The 16,261-nt window shown below is 41.1% G+C and overlaps 1 protein-coding gene across 4 annotated transcripts in view; it reads left to right on the top strand.

Annotated features, from left to right (window-relative positions):
- Cask (calcium/calmodulin dependent serine protein kinase) overlaps positions 1-16,261 on the top strand; it is a 331,839-nt gene that overhangs the window by 309,188 nt on the left and 6,390 nt on the right. For all 4 annotated transcript variants that reach the window (XM_038316597.2, XM_038316596.2, XM_038316595.2 and 1 more), the window contains 4 exons: positions 451-566; positions 7,506-7,586; positions 7,689-7,769; positions 9,736-9,938. In XM_038316597.2, coding sequence (XP_038172525.1) covers positions 451-566; positions 7,506-7,586; positions 7,689-7,769; positions 9,736-9,938 — 481 coding nt within the window. The remainder of the gene's footprint in view (positions 1-450; positions 567-7,505; positions 7,587-7,688; positions 7,770-9,735; positions 9,939-16,261) is intronic.

Below are 16,261 nucleotides of genomic sequence, written 5' to 3'. Positions count from 1 at the left end.
ATGTATGATTCAGTATGTCAGAAAGATTATCTGAGCTGATACCTGGAAAAGTCTTAGAAACATGCCTAACACTAAGTACTAAGCACTCAAAATAGGCTAATGAGTAACACATTCAAGATGCAAAACAGGCCTGCCTTGATTCCTAATCCCGTGATAATCATTCTGAATCTTATAATCACATGTTGAAACTTCTGACCCTTATTATCAAATAAGGTGGGCTCAAGGAACACAAAGCAATTTTAACATAAGCCTGTGGCTTTAAACCATTTCTAGAAAGCAGCCCTGAAAGCTAAGAACAGCCTTATGTCGGTGATGTCAAGGACTTCCAGAGAATATTCTTGATATGTTATGTAGCTTTCAAATGACTTTTTCTCTTTTCTCGGGTATAAAACTATGTATTAACTTTGTTGGATTCTATTTCCTTTCTTTCTTCCCTTGTTTGTGTACTAGGCGAGTAGCTTGCATTGCCATGGAGAAGACCAAACAAGAGCAGCAGGCCAGCTGTACTTGGTTTGGCAAGAAAAAGAAGCAGTACAAAGATAAATATTTGGCAAAGCACAATGCAGGTAGGAAAAGCATGCCTGTTTCCGAGACCTAAGCGAATACAGCATTTACATTTGGTCTTCAGAATTCTCTTTCCAGAACATTGTATTCTATGAGACTTTGACCAACTTGCAGATGCCTTAAGAACCTCTGCCTTCTACCAGTTGTTTTGCAGAGCTTTCCTTTCTAGGACAAATGCACTGTTCAGAGGTAGTATCCTCTATGGTGAAAGGAACAACATTGAGAAACAAGTGCTTGGGGTGTGTTGAGTTCCTGGGGTTCTCTCTTCTCTGGCTGAAATTGGCCTTGAGAGGATGACCCTCCCTCCTAGTTCCTCTTGGCCCTTGGATATGGACCCATGACAGATATTAAGGACAAAGGTTTGAAAGTGCACGGGTGCCGTGGACACTAACTTGAGATGGTCACTTTCTGTGACTATCGTCTACCCTCATTATACTTTGAAGTTCTTAAGAAAACAAAAACAAAATCACAAAGGACATTATCTGGGCCCTCATTATATATGCCTCCCCTTCCCTTTGTCTGTATGGAAGCTGGGGTGCAACTAAATCACAGGGTTTACTGTTGTGTTAAAAACCAAAATGCATACCAAGAAAGTGTGATCTGATATTGCACTTGAATTCCCAGAAGACTCGCGGGGTGTCATTTAAGCTGAAAGAAAATATGGGGAAGTGTATTTAATTTCAGTGACTTTTCAATGTGACTCCTTTTATAATGGACTTTTCCTGAGAAATTAAAAGTTGGCAATAGATTAGTTCCAAGGTTTCAGAAATAACTCGGAAATAGCAAACATGTGGCCAAAAAAGTCAAATGATTCCAGTCATTCATACACAATTCAGTGTGCTTCTGAGAAATCTGGAATGCAGCTTTCTTTGTGCAGTGTTCTAGCATGTATTAGCATTCACTAGGAAAAGTTATTTATGACTTCTGAATGCTTATTTCTCCATGAGAAATTAAATGTAAGTATTTATGAAATGCTGCATATTCAGAATGAATGTGATTGTCCACATAGGTTAAGTTAAAATGGCTTAATTGAGGGCTGTTCCCTTCCCACCAGTTACACTGTGTACACTTATTCCCAATTAAAAATATCATTTTTTTCTCATGTACTACCACAGTGCAGTAGCCTCACAATGGCTTTTGTGTTGGTTTCATAAAGGGAAGAAATATTTAAAGCAGAGTTTCTCATCCGACCTTTCCTGACATCAGCATGTATTGCTGTCTCCTTAGTTGCCTTCTTCTCTCTGCTTCCACCAGTCTAACACAATCTCCAGCTCACAAGATTAGTTAAATCTAAATCACATGAGTTAAATACAAAAAAATTAATCAGCTGGGGTTGTAGCTCAGTAGTAAAGTACTTGCCTAGCATGTGAAAGGCCCTGGGTTTCATCCCCAACACTGAAAATGAAAGAAGACATTATCTAAGCTCAGCTTGCCATTTGTATAGTGTTAAATGATGCATAAATACTGACAGCACTCAAATTAATTTAAACGTAGAAAAGCAAAGAAATAGCTGACTAAATCTGCTAATATGTCATTGGTTTTATACTCTATTAATTGGAAGGCATGTAGGTATCAGTATTCAATTTGCCAATATTCTATAAGGATAATTAAGTGAATTGATCAGAAAACTCGACTTCTCCAAGTGTTGACAAAGACTTACTCAAATCATCTGTTGAAGAATTTTGCTAGAGAATCAGCATCAACTCTGACAGCAGTTCACCTTTTCTGTTCTTGGAGCAGCAGGGCATCGCTGTGCTTCTTCCATCATGGCCATTTGGATTCCCAGTAGGCAATGTCCACTCTTCCTGCAAATATGACTATCGGCCAAATAAGCAGCCTGAGACAATCATTAGTCTACCCAGAGGAAGTGTATGACTTGGTCACTTAGCTTACTGATGCCCTCAAACCAGGAGGTTAGCCAGTCAGGTGGTCCTTAATTCTAAACCTCAGTGGATCTAATGTTCTTTCATCACTCAGCCTGGCAAACAGGTACCCTTGTGGTAGATCTGAGTAATCTTGCAGTGTTCCATGTCTCAGGCTGTAGCTCTCTGAAAACACTGCCTATCCAGGTTGAAAGTATTTATCCTTGATTTAGACAATGGGATACTGTTGTTTTCTTCTGCATCCTTTGGCCTGACATCCCCTATCCCAAATCATGTGCCAAAGTTCTCATAAATTCAGACTGTAGAAAAATAATCTTAGCTGCACAGGGGACAGAAGACCACCACGCTTTTTGCTGCCCTTTGTATTTTCTTAACCATTGGCCTCTTCTAGGCATCTGAGCAGTTCTTGTCACTCTTGAGGGATTGTCCTACCAATCCATGTTTATCTGCCTGACTTGGAAGGAAGGCCCTTGTATAGACACTGAAGTTTCTTTCTAAACCTTTGGGTTTCTGCTTCTCTGTGAGTCTCTAGTCAGAATACTGCTATCAGGGTCCTGCCCCTGCAGAGTCATGAGTTCTCCTTAATTTCTCTTAGGAGAAGATGACCACCGCTTTTACCCTGGCCTGTCTACAATATACTGGCCTAACTAAACCTAGCATTCCTTTGTGTGGCCATCTCTTCAGGATTCCTCAACTTTATCAATGAACGTTTCCATCTTGTTTAGTCTAACGTCCAGAAGCCTTTGCTTATCACTACAGGAGATGAAGCTGTCAGACAACTGTCTGCTTTGGCTAGGATGAGGTTGCCTCCTAGATTATTGCATTGCCCATGTAAAGGATTGCTGTAAAGTACTGTTGGCCTCCATCTAGGTAAGGCAGGTGCTGTGAGAACGTGGAAATAGTGTATTCTTTCATACCAACAACTAGCCAGATGCTCACAAGTCAAACTAGTTTTCTCAAGGACTTCTTTCAGAAACCAACCATAAATACAGCAACTCCGTTCTTTCTATGTTGTGCAGTAATTCAAAATAAGGTGCTGGGTTTTGTTACCTGTTCAAAGACTTTGAAAATTCATCATATATTGATGACAAGCTCTAAGTTTTATCATCAAAGTTGGAAATTACTTGTATCTTCAAGTAGAATAAAGGATAAAGACTGTCCACAGCACCAAGAATGGCAATAATAGCATCAAAATCTATTATTTCTGTCACCAGGAAAACCCACACATCTAGTTAAAGCAGAATTATGCTTAAACTGTGCGGTCTACATAATACAGTGGTATAAATTTCATTCGTACACAGTATTTAAATAATATGATACCACATTTGAAAATCAGGTTATATAATATAAAACTTTGTATTTTAGACATCCCTTGTCAAAATAGTGAATGCAGCACCGCTAAGTCACTTCCTTTTTTAGGGTCTGTGGGTTACTAATATCCCTTTGGATGAACGTTTCATTCCCTAGTATCCCCCTCAATACCCAAATACCCCTGTTCCTTTTTGCCTGGCTTGCTTCACTCAACCACATTATCTGTCTGGCCACTACAAACATACAATATCTTCTCTGGACCAGTGGCACTAGTTGGAATTCATTCTTAACTGGAGTTGGGTTTGGTGGGGTTGTTTGTTGTTTTGTTTGTTTGTTTGTTTGTTTTTCAGTATTTGAAGCTACTTGTAGCCTTTCAGAGATAATGTTAACGGCTTGCTTTTTTTTTTCAAATAGTTGCTTAAATACTTAAGTGCCTGAAATTTTAAGTAGCTTAGCAGGAAATCAAAGAAATATAAACAAAGTATGCCAGGAAATATTTCTGAATTCTTGGGAATTAATTGGATTATGGTATGTGTAGTATTTGCATCAAATATGTTTCTGCAAACTCATGAGACCTTTTAGGCACATGTATCTGATGTGAACAGTATTGTCATCCTGCTAGAACTGTACTCTAGATGCACTGAGCTTCCTAAGCCCAAGACTTCAAGAAGGCACTTTTAGGGTGTGGAGAGATGGCTCAGTGGTTAAGAGCACTGACTGCTCTTCCAGAGGACTCGGGTTCAATTTCTGGCACCTACATGGCACACCTGTCTGTAACTCCAAGATCTGACACTCACACAGACATACTTGCAGGCAGAATACCAATGTACATTAAAAAATAAAGTTACTCTTAGTTCAGGTTAACGATTTAAACTTTTTTACAAATTACAAAGTCTGTATTTATTTTTTTATTGTGAGGCATCAAAACAGTGGGATTTAATGTCCTGAAAATACTGTTTATGTGGATCCATAAGAACTTAGAGGATTTCTGGACTGGCATTCATTCATAGTTGTGTTTAAATTATGCTTAATACTATAAACTAGTAATTAGCCTTTTAAAACTATCCTGAAGAAAAGTGGCCTATAACCTCACTGATACTGGTATTTTTTTTTTTCATACTAAAACTAGGACTGAAGATGTAGCTTGGTGATAGGGCACTTTATTAGCATGTGCAAGGCAAGGCTCTGAGTTTGCTCCCCAGAATCATAAAATACAATAATAAGCTAATAAGCGCACATAGCTAGAAATTGCCAATGGTACAGAAATGCACAAAGTGAAAAGCCCCTACATTTATTCTCTCTCAAAGGGGTTTCCTATCATTTCCACATAAAATTTCTGTATACATGCTAGCATATAAAAATCCACTGCCTTTTATATAAGGGTATGATTGAATTTGTATTAAAATGAGTTTGTTTCTTAATGTGGTTTACTTACCTGTGTTTAAAATATTGCATGATAAAGTTTATTTTGTGCCTATTATACTTTTATTTTACTAATATATGAAAAGTCATATTTCAATGACCCCTGTACATTTTTCATGCTGTCTCACTCCCAATGGCCTCTGTGCATGTAAGTAACCTGTTGAATGACTATGCCTCTGTGTTTTTGACGATTTCATTTTATTAAGTCCTTTTTCTTTAATCAGCAAGCAATTTAAACCCTTTAAAAATTCAGTCTTTAAGTGTTCTTCTAATATTCCTCGTATATCTTGTTTTCAAATATCCTGTTTTGCTTTGTTTTGCAACCCTGTGACTATGTGGCAATTTCATTTAGACCAGAGTAACCTCTTCATACTACCATTCATGGCTAAGATTCTAATGTTTAACCTATATGTTCATTCGTTTGTGGTATGTTGATTGTTAATCCCTAACTTGTGTACTTTTAGAAAATGACAAAGGCATAAAATAGAAACAAGACTCAACTTAGGTCTCTACAGAGGGAGAGGGATGTGTCTACCTTTCAGAAAACTTTGTGTCTTCATCATCTTGTTCTTTCATGAAACACTTGATGGTTTGGGTAGCTTAAAACACATCAATTTGCCGATGCACTTCTTCCCATGAGCACGTTTTTCCTTGATGGAAATATTCAAGGCAGTAGACAGAAAGCAGTGCCATAAGCACTCCTGCTTTCAGTTCTGCAGTTCTCATTACTCCATTACCCCTGCAGCACAGCAAACTAGCTCTACCACGGGGAGTCTCAGGATTTGAATTTTGTAACCATGCCATTCTGCAAACATTTCTCCAATATAAGCTATTGCTAGAGAATATGGTCTAAAGATTTTTTTATTCAACTTTTATAGAATCAAGTTATCAAAAGAAAACATGCAAAAAGACCCATTAATATGCACTAGCTTTTATTTTAATATATTGTATTCTTTTCTCTATATATTTTGAGAATGATGTTTTTCATCCATTTATTTGCTTGTGATCTCTTGAGCTCTGCGGTATCTTATTTTGCATCATAAGGTTCTTTGCTATTGTGCAGATCACAAATGTTAAGGGCTGAGCTGATTCTCAAGATCATTTGGCCATAATTAATTGTTCCAGGGAGCAGAAGCTCTCTGCATGATTCAGCCATGGGATCCAATTTACTGAATAATTCACCCCTCTGAAATCCTGGGAGAACTCAATCTTTTAAGAGGAAACTTCACTGTGTACTTGATAACAGTTGGGTATGACCATGGGTGGGCAGTTTACAGGAAACACAGATGTCTGATTTTAGCCTTTTATGAGAATTTGCAAATGTGTCTGAGAATCAGATCCTTTCAATAGCCATGGCCGCTCACTATGAGAACTTCCCCGTATTGCTTGACATTGGTCTTGTCGTAGTGTTGTTGAGAAGCACGTTTCTGAAACATTTTTAAAGTATTTCTCTGTGTATAATAATTCAAGAACTGCCCTTTCTCAAAGGTTTCTAAGCTCGGCTTCGCCATGATTATTTCCATCCTGCGCACCCTGATTTATTACAGAGCTTCCCATATAATTAATGGCTGACATAGTTTCCGGGCCAGGAATGCATGTTTCCCTGCTTAAAACCCATGCCTTCCCAAGACCTGAGTTACAGCAAATTTGTGAAATGTTCAACTAAAAGCTTATTAAAATTCTTTCGTGTCGGGTGGTGCTGGCACATGCTTTTAATCCCAGCACTTAGGATGCAGAGGCAGGCGGATCTCTGTGAGTTCAAGGCCAGAACCTGGCTTTGACAGATTCTAACATGCCACCTCCATCAATTCTTAAGGAGTAATAAAGGCAATAGCATTAAATAAAAACTGGGTGACCATGCATTTCTCACCCGTCTCTGGATGTGCTACAGCTGGCCCTCACTCACTAATTCCACTTACACCCATGCTCTCTACTTGTGTTGGTTGCTGCCCAAAGACTTTTTCTTTTGAATATTGCTAATTGCTTAGAATTGTGAAAATATGAACAGCATGTGGTTCTGAGTGAATTCAAATGATTTGTTGGGATACTGCATGAAAAAAACATGACGTATCCTTTAGAATTGGACTTTCATGCATGTACGCATCATCTCTTTGGTTGTTCCTGGTTCTCAAGTACATTTTCATGGGCTTTAAAATGAAACTTTCTCCCATAATGGCATTATGGATTAAATCACATGTAAGCTATATATCATAAGCAGAATTCGTGCTGTTACTATGACTTAGTTTTTTCCAATAAAATTATAAATCACCTGCATGCGATATCCATCCCGTAAACTTACCTTTCTTCTAAATCTTTGCATTTTAGTGTTTGATCAATTAGATCTTGTCACATATGAAGAAGTAGTCAAACTGCCTGCATTCAAAAGGAAAACACTAGTCTTATTAGGTAAGTTTAGCTGTATCAGTGGCTTGCTTATTCTCACCTCCAAATAATTCTACAAACGTTCACTAATTGTTAATTTTACCATTCTTTTCAAAAATTACATAGGTGCACATGGTGTTGGGAGAAGACACATAAAAAACACCCTCATCACAAAGCACCCGGACCGGTTTGCTTACCCTATTCCACGTAAGCAATGGATCAATCTGAATTCTTTTGATCCTATCATGTTCTTGTCATTGTAATATGCATACTTTTCTAATTATGTAAATAATAATTGTGCACTATAGGAAATTTGTAAAATCCAAAACAAGAGCAATGAAGAATATATGATAATTTCAAAATCATTTTCCAAATAATAAATACCACAAATGTTTGTTGTAAACCCCTTCTAGACTCCTCTTAATGTAAACAAATGCACAGCGGTGAGTTACAGCATTAGTCTTTATCCATGTTGTTTATAACCTAGTTTTTCCAACAGTATGTCATAAATATTATCTAGATGAATGACTCTTTAAAAAAAATAAGCTTTAATTGTTTTATAATTTTCTCTGATACAACCATGTTTCCACCAATCATTACCTACATTATTGACTTCTCATCACTTTAAAACCCAGGGAATGAACTCTCTTTTGTTTAGTATAAGGAATTCAAATTTGTGATATTTCTCAATCACCCTTAATTGTCTGTTTCATATTGTCAGCCTCTTGCCCTCCTTCATTCCCTCAACTGTGAAATGAAGCAATCTTGACGGTTGTACAAAGAGTTCAAGAGTAGGTATAGGAAGCAGATGGTGGCTAAGTCCTAGCTCTTAACTTATTGGCAGTCAGGAAACAAGCCAGCATTGGCTACAGATTTGAGTTCAGCCACAGTGACATACCAAGAACCACGCTAGCCAGGGCTACAAAGTAAAACCTTGTCTCAAAACATTAAAAACAAGAAACATCTCTGAAGCACTATTTGGCCTGTAAACCAGTTCACCACTTCCTTGGCTCACCTTTTGGTTTAGCCCTTCTATGATAATCCTAGCCACACCTCTTTAAGCCCATTGTGTTTTCAGTATGGTGTGCCTTTTGCTGTCCTCCAACAAACATTCTCATTTAGGAAAAAGTATAGGAGACGTTTCCGTATCGGAACTATCCAGTAGAGTAGTCCTTTGTGGCTCTCCAGCCATTGAAATGTGACTAGTCAGATAAGCAACTGAACTGTTTCATTCATTTAAATGGAAATAGCCACACGTAGTTATTCATCCTTTCTTCCTTCTGCACGGGACCCAAGTAAGCTAAGGGATAGTGAGTTATGTTAATCTCGGATCAGTTAGTTATTTTTCTGTCATTGTGATAAAATACTATTAGCAGAGTAACTTAAAGCAAACAAAGTTTGTTGACTTACAGTTCCCGGGGGTAAGAATTAATCATAGCAAGGTAGACATAGCAGCAGGAGCAAGAAGCTGAGAGATCACATTTCCAGCCTCGGACACAAACCAGAGAGAGCAAACTGGAAATGGGGAAAGGCTATGAGTCTCAAATTCTGTTCCAAGTGACCTTTCCTCTAGAAAGACTCAAACTCCCCAAACAGTGCCACCAACAGGGGACAAGTATTCAAATACCTGACTATATCTGGGCCATTTTTCATTCAAAAAACATCTGTCACTTTATGTCTTTCCTCCCAGGACAGTATGAAATATCTCTCACAGCACTGAAATATTCACCAAACAACAAACAAACCAAAAAAAAAAAAATCTGCTGTGCTGCTGCACACAGATAAACACGGTTTTTAACTTGCTTCTGCAATGTTACTGGAGATGGAAACAGAGGATATGAGACACTCTAAAGAATCAACAGGTTTTTTTTTTTTCGTTTTGAGACAAGGTCTCTTGTATCCCAGGCTGGCCTTGGGCTTGTAATCCTCCTCTTGCCACCTCCCAAGTGATGTGTGCTATCATGCCTGGATTTATCAGCTTTTCAGTTTACTGCTCAGCGGTAGAGTGGCTTGCCTAATATACACAGAGGCCTATATCTCAACATGGAGTGTGCACACGCGTGCACACACACACACACACACACACACACACAGTGATTGAGTTGAGTAAGTTCATTGGGAGTATAACTCATCAATCCAGCCATTTAAACCTCTCATGAATGGAACTTTGCAGATACAACCAGACCTCCAAAGAAAGATGAAGAAAATGGCAAAAATTATTACTTTGTATCTCATGACCAAATGATGCAAGACATCTCAAATAATGAGTACTTGGAGTATGGCAGCCACGAGGATGCAATGTACGGGACAAAACTGGAGACCATTCGCAAAATCCACGAGCAGGGGCTGATCGCAATACTGGACGTGGAACCTCAGGTAATGTCCAAGCCACCCTGAACCCACTCCGTCTTGCCTGCATGCTGAGAAGCTCAGATTCTGAAATCCAAAATGCCATCAGAAAGTTTGGGGTCACGGAAATAATTTTCTAAGCCACAGGAAAATTTCAGTTCTCAAGACTGCCTGGGTCAACAGTCTAGGATATAAACTGACTAGTCACTGAGCTCAGCGCGCACAGCATGCATTTAATAAGCACATTGTTCTCTTCTGCGGCTTATACTCAGAAGCTCTGTGAAGTGCCCATTTGGGACTGTGCCTGCCAGAAATCCTCCACTTACCCACCCTCAGGATGAGGCTCTGACAGTTCTTTATCACAGCAGCCCTCCTCTGATCTCCTGGTACAGCCCGTGCTGGCCCAGTAGAGCATCTGCCAATATCTTAGGTCGATCATGTGTGAGAAACTGATCCTGGGGTCTGGATGTGAAACAGTGGTAGCTTCATGACAGTGATTGTGAGTGCTTTTACCCAGGGTTAGGTGAAGCAGGGATTAAGAGCCTAGGTGGCTCTCAGCCTCTGCTACTTCCTTTCCTGAGGAGAGAAGTCGAAAACTCGGGGAGGACTCAAAAAGGAGATAGGTACAAAGATGATTGGTTTAATAATTTGTAAACAAGTCTTATGTAGGAAACAATAGCAATGATGGAACTTGAGAAAGAGAAAGCTGAAGACTTCATATAGGGATTGACATCATTGCCGCTCAGCAGTAAGGTGGGCACATGCTTAGCACATACAAACAAACCAGAAATGCTGACAAGCTAATTTTTCAAGTCTGAGCATAAGCCAGGTAGAAGTGGGGCACAAGGAAAAGGACTTGGGAGTGATAGACATCAGAGGATGTTCCAAAACAGGCCGCTGGGGACTCTTAAGACTCAGATGTGCCATTTACTTAGACTAGAATGGGTAGACCACCTGCTGAGTTATGGAGATACCCCTAGTTGAGCAGTTTCTGCTTAAGCAGGAGGAGGCATAGGTACATATCCCAGGCAGGGAAAATCCCCATTGAGGGGTCACTGCATGAGACTTGGTCTCATAGCCATCCCTAAATCGTTAGATTTACAGTCTGTGTGACCTGGGCCCTGATGGCTCAGTTTCTGGACTCCAAGAGTCTAACCTATGGCCAATAGTTTCATTCATTTCCATTATAGCACCAAGTGGGGTTCTTGAACTCAGAACTTTGGAAACTACAATAGGATCTGGTTAGGGGCTAGGGAGGAGTACAATAAACACTGTAGTTTACTTAATGGTTAACTTGGACCTATATAGAACTAAATATGATGATGTGTAACGCAGATTGATCTTTGTTTAACTACTAATCCCTCCTTACTAGGGATTGGAAAAATCTTCTGGCCAGGGGTGGCTAGAGGCAAAGTCTCAATCCTGGTCCTGGTCTTCGACATCCTCTCCTTGGGTTCCACACTGGTCTTCACCTGAACGTCGTTTTCTGCTGGTAGTAATGTCTCTAGCAGTATGCTGGCTGCAGGGCTCCTCAGATCCCTCTGCATTACCTCAGGCCACTTCCAAGGGCTTTCTGCCTTCCCTGCTGCTGCTGCTGCTGCCACCGCCGCCACCGCCACCACCACCACCACCACCACCACCACCACCACCACCGCTGCTGCCGCTGCTGCTCCACTCATAGCACCCAGCTCTCCCTGTCCCTTGCCCTTGCACAGCCATGCACTGCTCTGCACTGCTGAGCGGGAGACCCATCTCTCAGACTCATCAGGATTGTCCACAGCAGATCCTTTCTCCATTGCACTTGGCCCGGCACCTCCTCCTGCCGGGCACACTGGCCCCTGCTGCCCTGACTGCTGGATGAGCTCCCCTGCACTCCTCCTGCTTCCTGTTTCCCCTCCTCTCACAACTGTGATCTCTCAGTTCCACTGGCCCCTGAGGGCAGGCCCTAAGCATCCTGGCCTCTGCCCTAGGATGGGCCAGGGCCATCTGGCCTCTGTATGAACTGGTTGACCACTCTGGTCCCAGACTCTCCTGCCTGGTCTAGACTCCTAGCTGGATGCTATATATGGCAGTATAATCTAGGATATCTATGGAGTCTGTACTAGGAGGGTTCCCCTGGGCCTCCCTGCACTCAGCCCACTCTCTCCAGGGCTGGGGAGCACCCTCACCCTACTTTTAGGATGGCTGTGGCTATGAATGAATTACTTTCAGGCAGGGCCTTGTTCTTAAAACATTTTCCTCAGTGCCCCTTTCCCACCCCAGCCATTTAGATTAAGGCTTCCACTGTATCTGAGAAACTCTGATTCAACAAAGCACTAATATGTCATGCTGTGTACATGCATAAGCTAAGAATGCAGATAAGGAGACAAGCTGGTGAGGATGAAATTTGTCTCTGCATATACCTCAGGAACTCCCCAAGAGGGAAAGTGCCATGTGGCTTTTCTTGTCTTAATCTGCTCAACATCTATTACAGCTGAAGCCACTTCTCCCATAGGTGGCCCATTGTATGACGCCTAACACTGGTGCTCAGCTCATTTAGGACATGTCTAATGCTTTGTCCCATCTTAATTTATTTCAAACAATTGAGGCTAAACTTAAGATAAGTTGTGGTGGTTCAATTTCAACCTAGAGGGCCATGGCAGTGATACCAAATTAGGAAGAAAAAAAAAAACAGTATCCTGGCTGCTTTCAAAATAACAAGAGATTATAGTCCTATTTTGCCAGTCCTGGTAAACTCAATGAATTCTATCAGTATCTGCTGCCATAGGTGAAGAAAACAGGCTTAATGTAATTGTGATCAAACAAGCTTTTCCAGCCAGGAGAGAATGAGCTTTGAACTGTGTTGGGTTTTTTTTTTGTTTATTTCTTACTTTTTTATGATAAATCCCAACCTTTTGTGCCATTGTAGGCAAGGAAACCTTGAACACCCTCTAGGTCTCCCACCTTATGCATAATACTACAGTTTAAACATTCATTTATTTTCTTTTAACATCTAGAAAAGTACATAGGGTGATTAAACCTGAAAAAAATACAATATAGCTCATTTCTCCTGGAAATAAAACCTGAGGAACTAATCTATACCAGTAAAGCAGAAACTGTAGAATAATAGCTAGTAGGTAATTAGAACTTATAGTGGTTTTCATCTTGAACTCTATACCAATCAGAAGCATTACAAAGTTAATATTAGTTGCTGGGAATAGCTGTGCATGCCTGTAATGCCGGCACTCAGGAGGCTAAGGCAGGAGGATCATAAATTCAAGGGCAACCTGGACTATATAGCCAGATTTTGTGTCCAAAACAGTTAGTAGCAGATTATCTGTAGCTTTGCCTTTGCCCAAAGAGAGGAAAGTTGCCATCCAGAGATAAATTTCAAACTTAGTAAAAACCTAAACTTTAAAAAGAGTCAGGGCCAAGAGCCTAGCTCATTGGTAGGGGCACTGCTTAGCATGCAGGAGAGCCTAGGTTCCATCCTCAGTGTAAACAGAACCAGAGGCCATTCCGTTCTCTGGTTAGCACTGTGCTCTCCCAGAAACCCTTACGTTTGTGTCCCAGAATAACTGAGCTGCTTGCCCTGTATACTTTGTATCTTTGCAAACTACATTAGTCTGATGAGACCTTCATCTTAGATCCTTGGGTCAAATGAGTTCTTTTTCCTTGGCAAGATAACCTGAGATTAATTCTTGGCCATACATAGATGAGCCAAAAAAATGAATTTATCTCCATAAATTACCTCTCATAAATGAATGACACTTTTTAAATCTAGTACAAATCGAATGATTATTTGAATCCAGTATGTTTCCAGTGGTTTTTCTAGAGTGTGTGTTTTCTCTCTGTCTCTTTGTGTGTGTGTGTCTCTCCTCTCCTGTCCTTTCCTCTCTCCCTCCATGCCCTCCTCTTCTTTCTTCCCTCCCTCCCTCTCTTTCTTTCCTTCCTCACTTTCAGAAAGAGAGATTTGCTTGTGACTGTTAACAAATTTGTATCTCCCCTTAAATCAGAGGTTTGGAGTTCATCTTTAACTCCTATGTTAACCACCTGAGGGAGGGGGCTCCTTATGAGTAGTTCCATTTCCTGTCCCTGAAGTGACTCCAAACTTCAGCCAAGAGCCTGGACCTAAAATGGCTCCTGCTTGAAAACCGTAGCTAGAGCAGGGTATGAGGATAGAGACTGAGAAACAAATGAGGAGGTGCGCGCTGATGCTGCTGAAGCTGAAGCTGAAGCCATTGAGACAAGAAAATCGCACTTGGGACTGGAGTCACATTGGTATTTTGGAAAATGCAATAATATAGGCTAGAAATAGAAAACCATGAAAAAGACGCAGGAACAAGTATGATAACCACAGAAACTGCTGGAGTTCTTCTGCTAAGCATTAAATTTGGTTCTGCAGGGGCAGAAATCTAGAGCTGATTTTTTAGGCACAAGAAACCTCTGGAAATGTGATAAACATGGCCTTCCTTGGGGCTTTCATGCAGTTAGGAGTTGGATGGCCCTCCTTATTTACAGCTGTAGACTTGGGGCAGCACACAATACATGTTTGGCTAGTTCACTGGGAGCTGAGCTGCTGAACTGCTGCTTTCCAAGGAGCGAGTTTGTTTGTGCAGTAGCATGATGGCAGGCTAGAATCGAAAGCACTCACAGGATTGGGTGGCGAGCAGGGTGGGCAACTAAGAAGAAGAAGAAAGCTATCTCCAACCTGGAGTATTATCGTCTTCTGTGAGTTCCATTCAGCATACAGGCTGTGTGCACTTCTATCTGGCACTCAGAGGCACCTCAGGGAGAAAAGCAAGGAGAATGTTTCCACAGCTTAGTTGACAGAGAGAGAAAGTGTGTGTGTGTGTGTGTGTGTGTGTGTGTGTGTGTGTGTGTTTATCCAGTGAAATTGATGAGAAAAACTTATATCCTGCCTGATGTTGTATTCCCTTGCTGCCAGAGCATAGGAAGGAAGAAACAAAGAGCCAAGAAAATAGTGACAAAGTGACCATTTCTAAATAAGGACCCTGGTTAGGCTTACTTAAATCATGTGTTCAGTCACAGCAGGTGAACAAAGAGATGGGCAGCTGCCTCTATCAGGAATGAACATGGGCAGACTTGGAAAGCATTCTTAGTAGAATAAAGAGATTTGGGCAGATAAGACAGTGAGTCAGGTTCCCTCACCTACCCAAAGACAAGTATGTGACTAGAGCTAGAACCCTAGTGCATGCCAGCCTTAGACTCAATATCAGAATCCCATGTGCTCAGACATGCCAAGAGAGTAGAGGCTCTCCAGTTAGAGCTGCTGCAAAGGCCAGGATCAGAAGTGTACATACTAGATTGAATGTTTCTGCATTTTTACTGAATCATAAAGGCAGTTTATGGTATACCATATTGAGTATAAGAGAAACAACTGAACAAGACACAGCCTTTGCCCTCAAGCTGCCAGTGACTGTATTTCCAGTGTGATTGATGGCTACTTCAGGAATACACAGCAGGGCCTCAGAGCCCAATGGCAAAGTTAAAAAGCAGCCAGGTGTGCTATCAGCAGCACAAGAGGATCGGAGCTCAAGGTCCAGCTCAGTTGCTAGAATGCATGTCTAGCGTGCACGAAGCTCTACACTCAACCCCCACCGCTGCATAAAACTGGGCTTGTCTATAATCCCAGCACTCGAGAGACGAAGGCAGGAGAACTAGAACTTTGAAGTCATTCTTGTCTGTATGAGATCGTGTTCAAAAAAACCTTTCCAGAAACTAGGTTCTGAAGGATTATTCAGCCAAACAGAAAGAACAGTGAGAAAGGGTGGGAAGGGAAGGTAGGGTGTCCAAGTAAAGGAAGCACCAAGCAAAAAGGCCAAGAAGCCAGAAAGAGTTGTGCCTTTTCAAGACTGAAAGTTGTTCAGTAAGGCCAGTGCACCCAGCAGATGGAGCAGAGCTAGGCAGAACAAGTTAAACAGGGGACTCAGCCTTTATGCTAAGGGAGCATGTGTTTTCCCTGCACTGCAGAGGGGGCTGTTGAAAGGTTAAGAGCAGAAGATGGAGTTTGTGTTTCAGAAAGACCATCTAGCGGTGGGTTGTAATATGGATTTAATAGTCCCCAAACTAAAGGCAGGGAATCAGTCTCAGGGCTAGCACTATAAACCAGGCTAAGGATGGAGCATAAGAAACAGGGGAAAGAAAATAAAAGTAAAGATCACTCACAAAGCAAAATAGATAGGTAACAAAATAGGCGTGTTCGGTTCTTGTGTAAAGAGCAACAGTGGTACACACATGAAGCCCCAGGCCAGTAGCAAGCCGATTGCCAGTTTGAGGCCAGCCTGTGTATACTAAGACCCTATCTCAGGGGAAAGAGAACTAAAATTAAATAGAGAGCAGAAAGGCAT

This window comes from Arvicola amphibius, chromosome X, assembly GCF_903992535.2.
Source record: "Arvicola amphibius chromosome X, mArvAmp1.2, whole genome shotgun sequence".
NCBI classification, from domain to species: domain Eukaryota; kingdom Metazoa; phylum Chordata; class Mammalia; order Rodentia; family Cricetidae; genus Arvicola; species Arvicola amphibius.
Note: the sequence above shows the minus strand (reverse complement) of the source record. Positions and strands in the feature narration are given on the sequence as shown.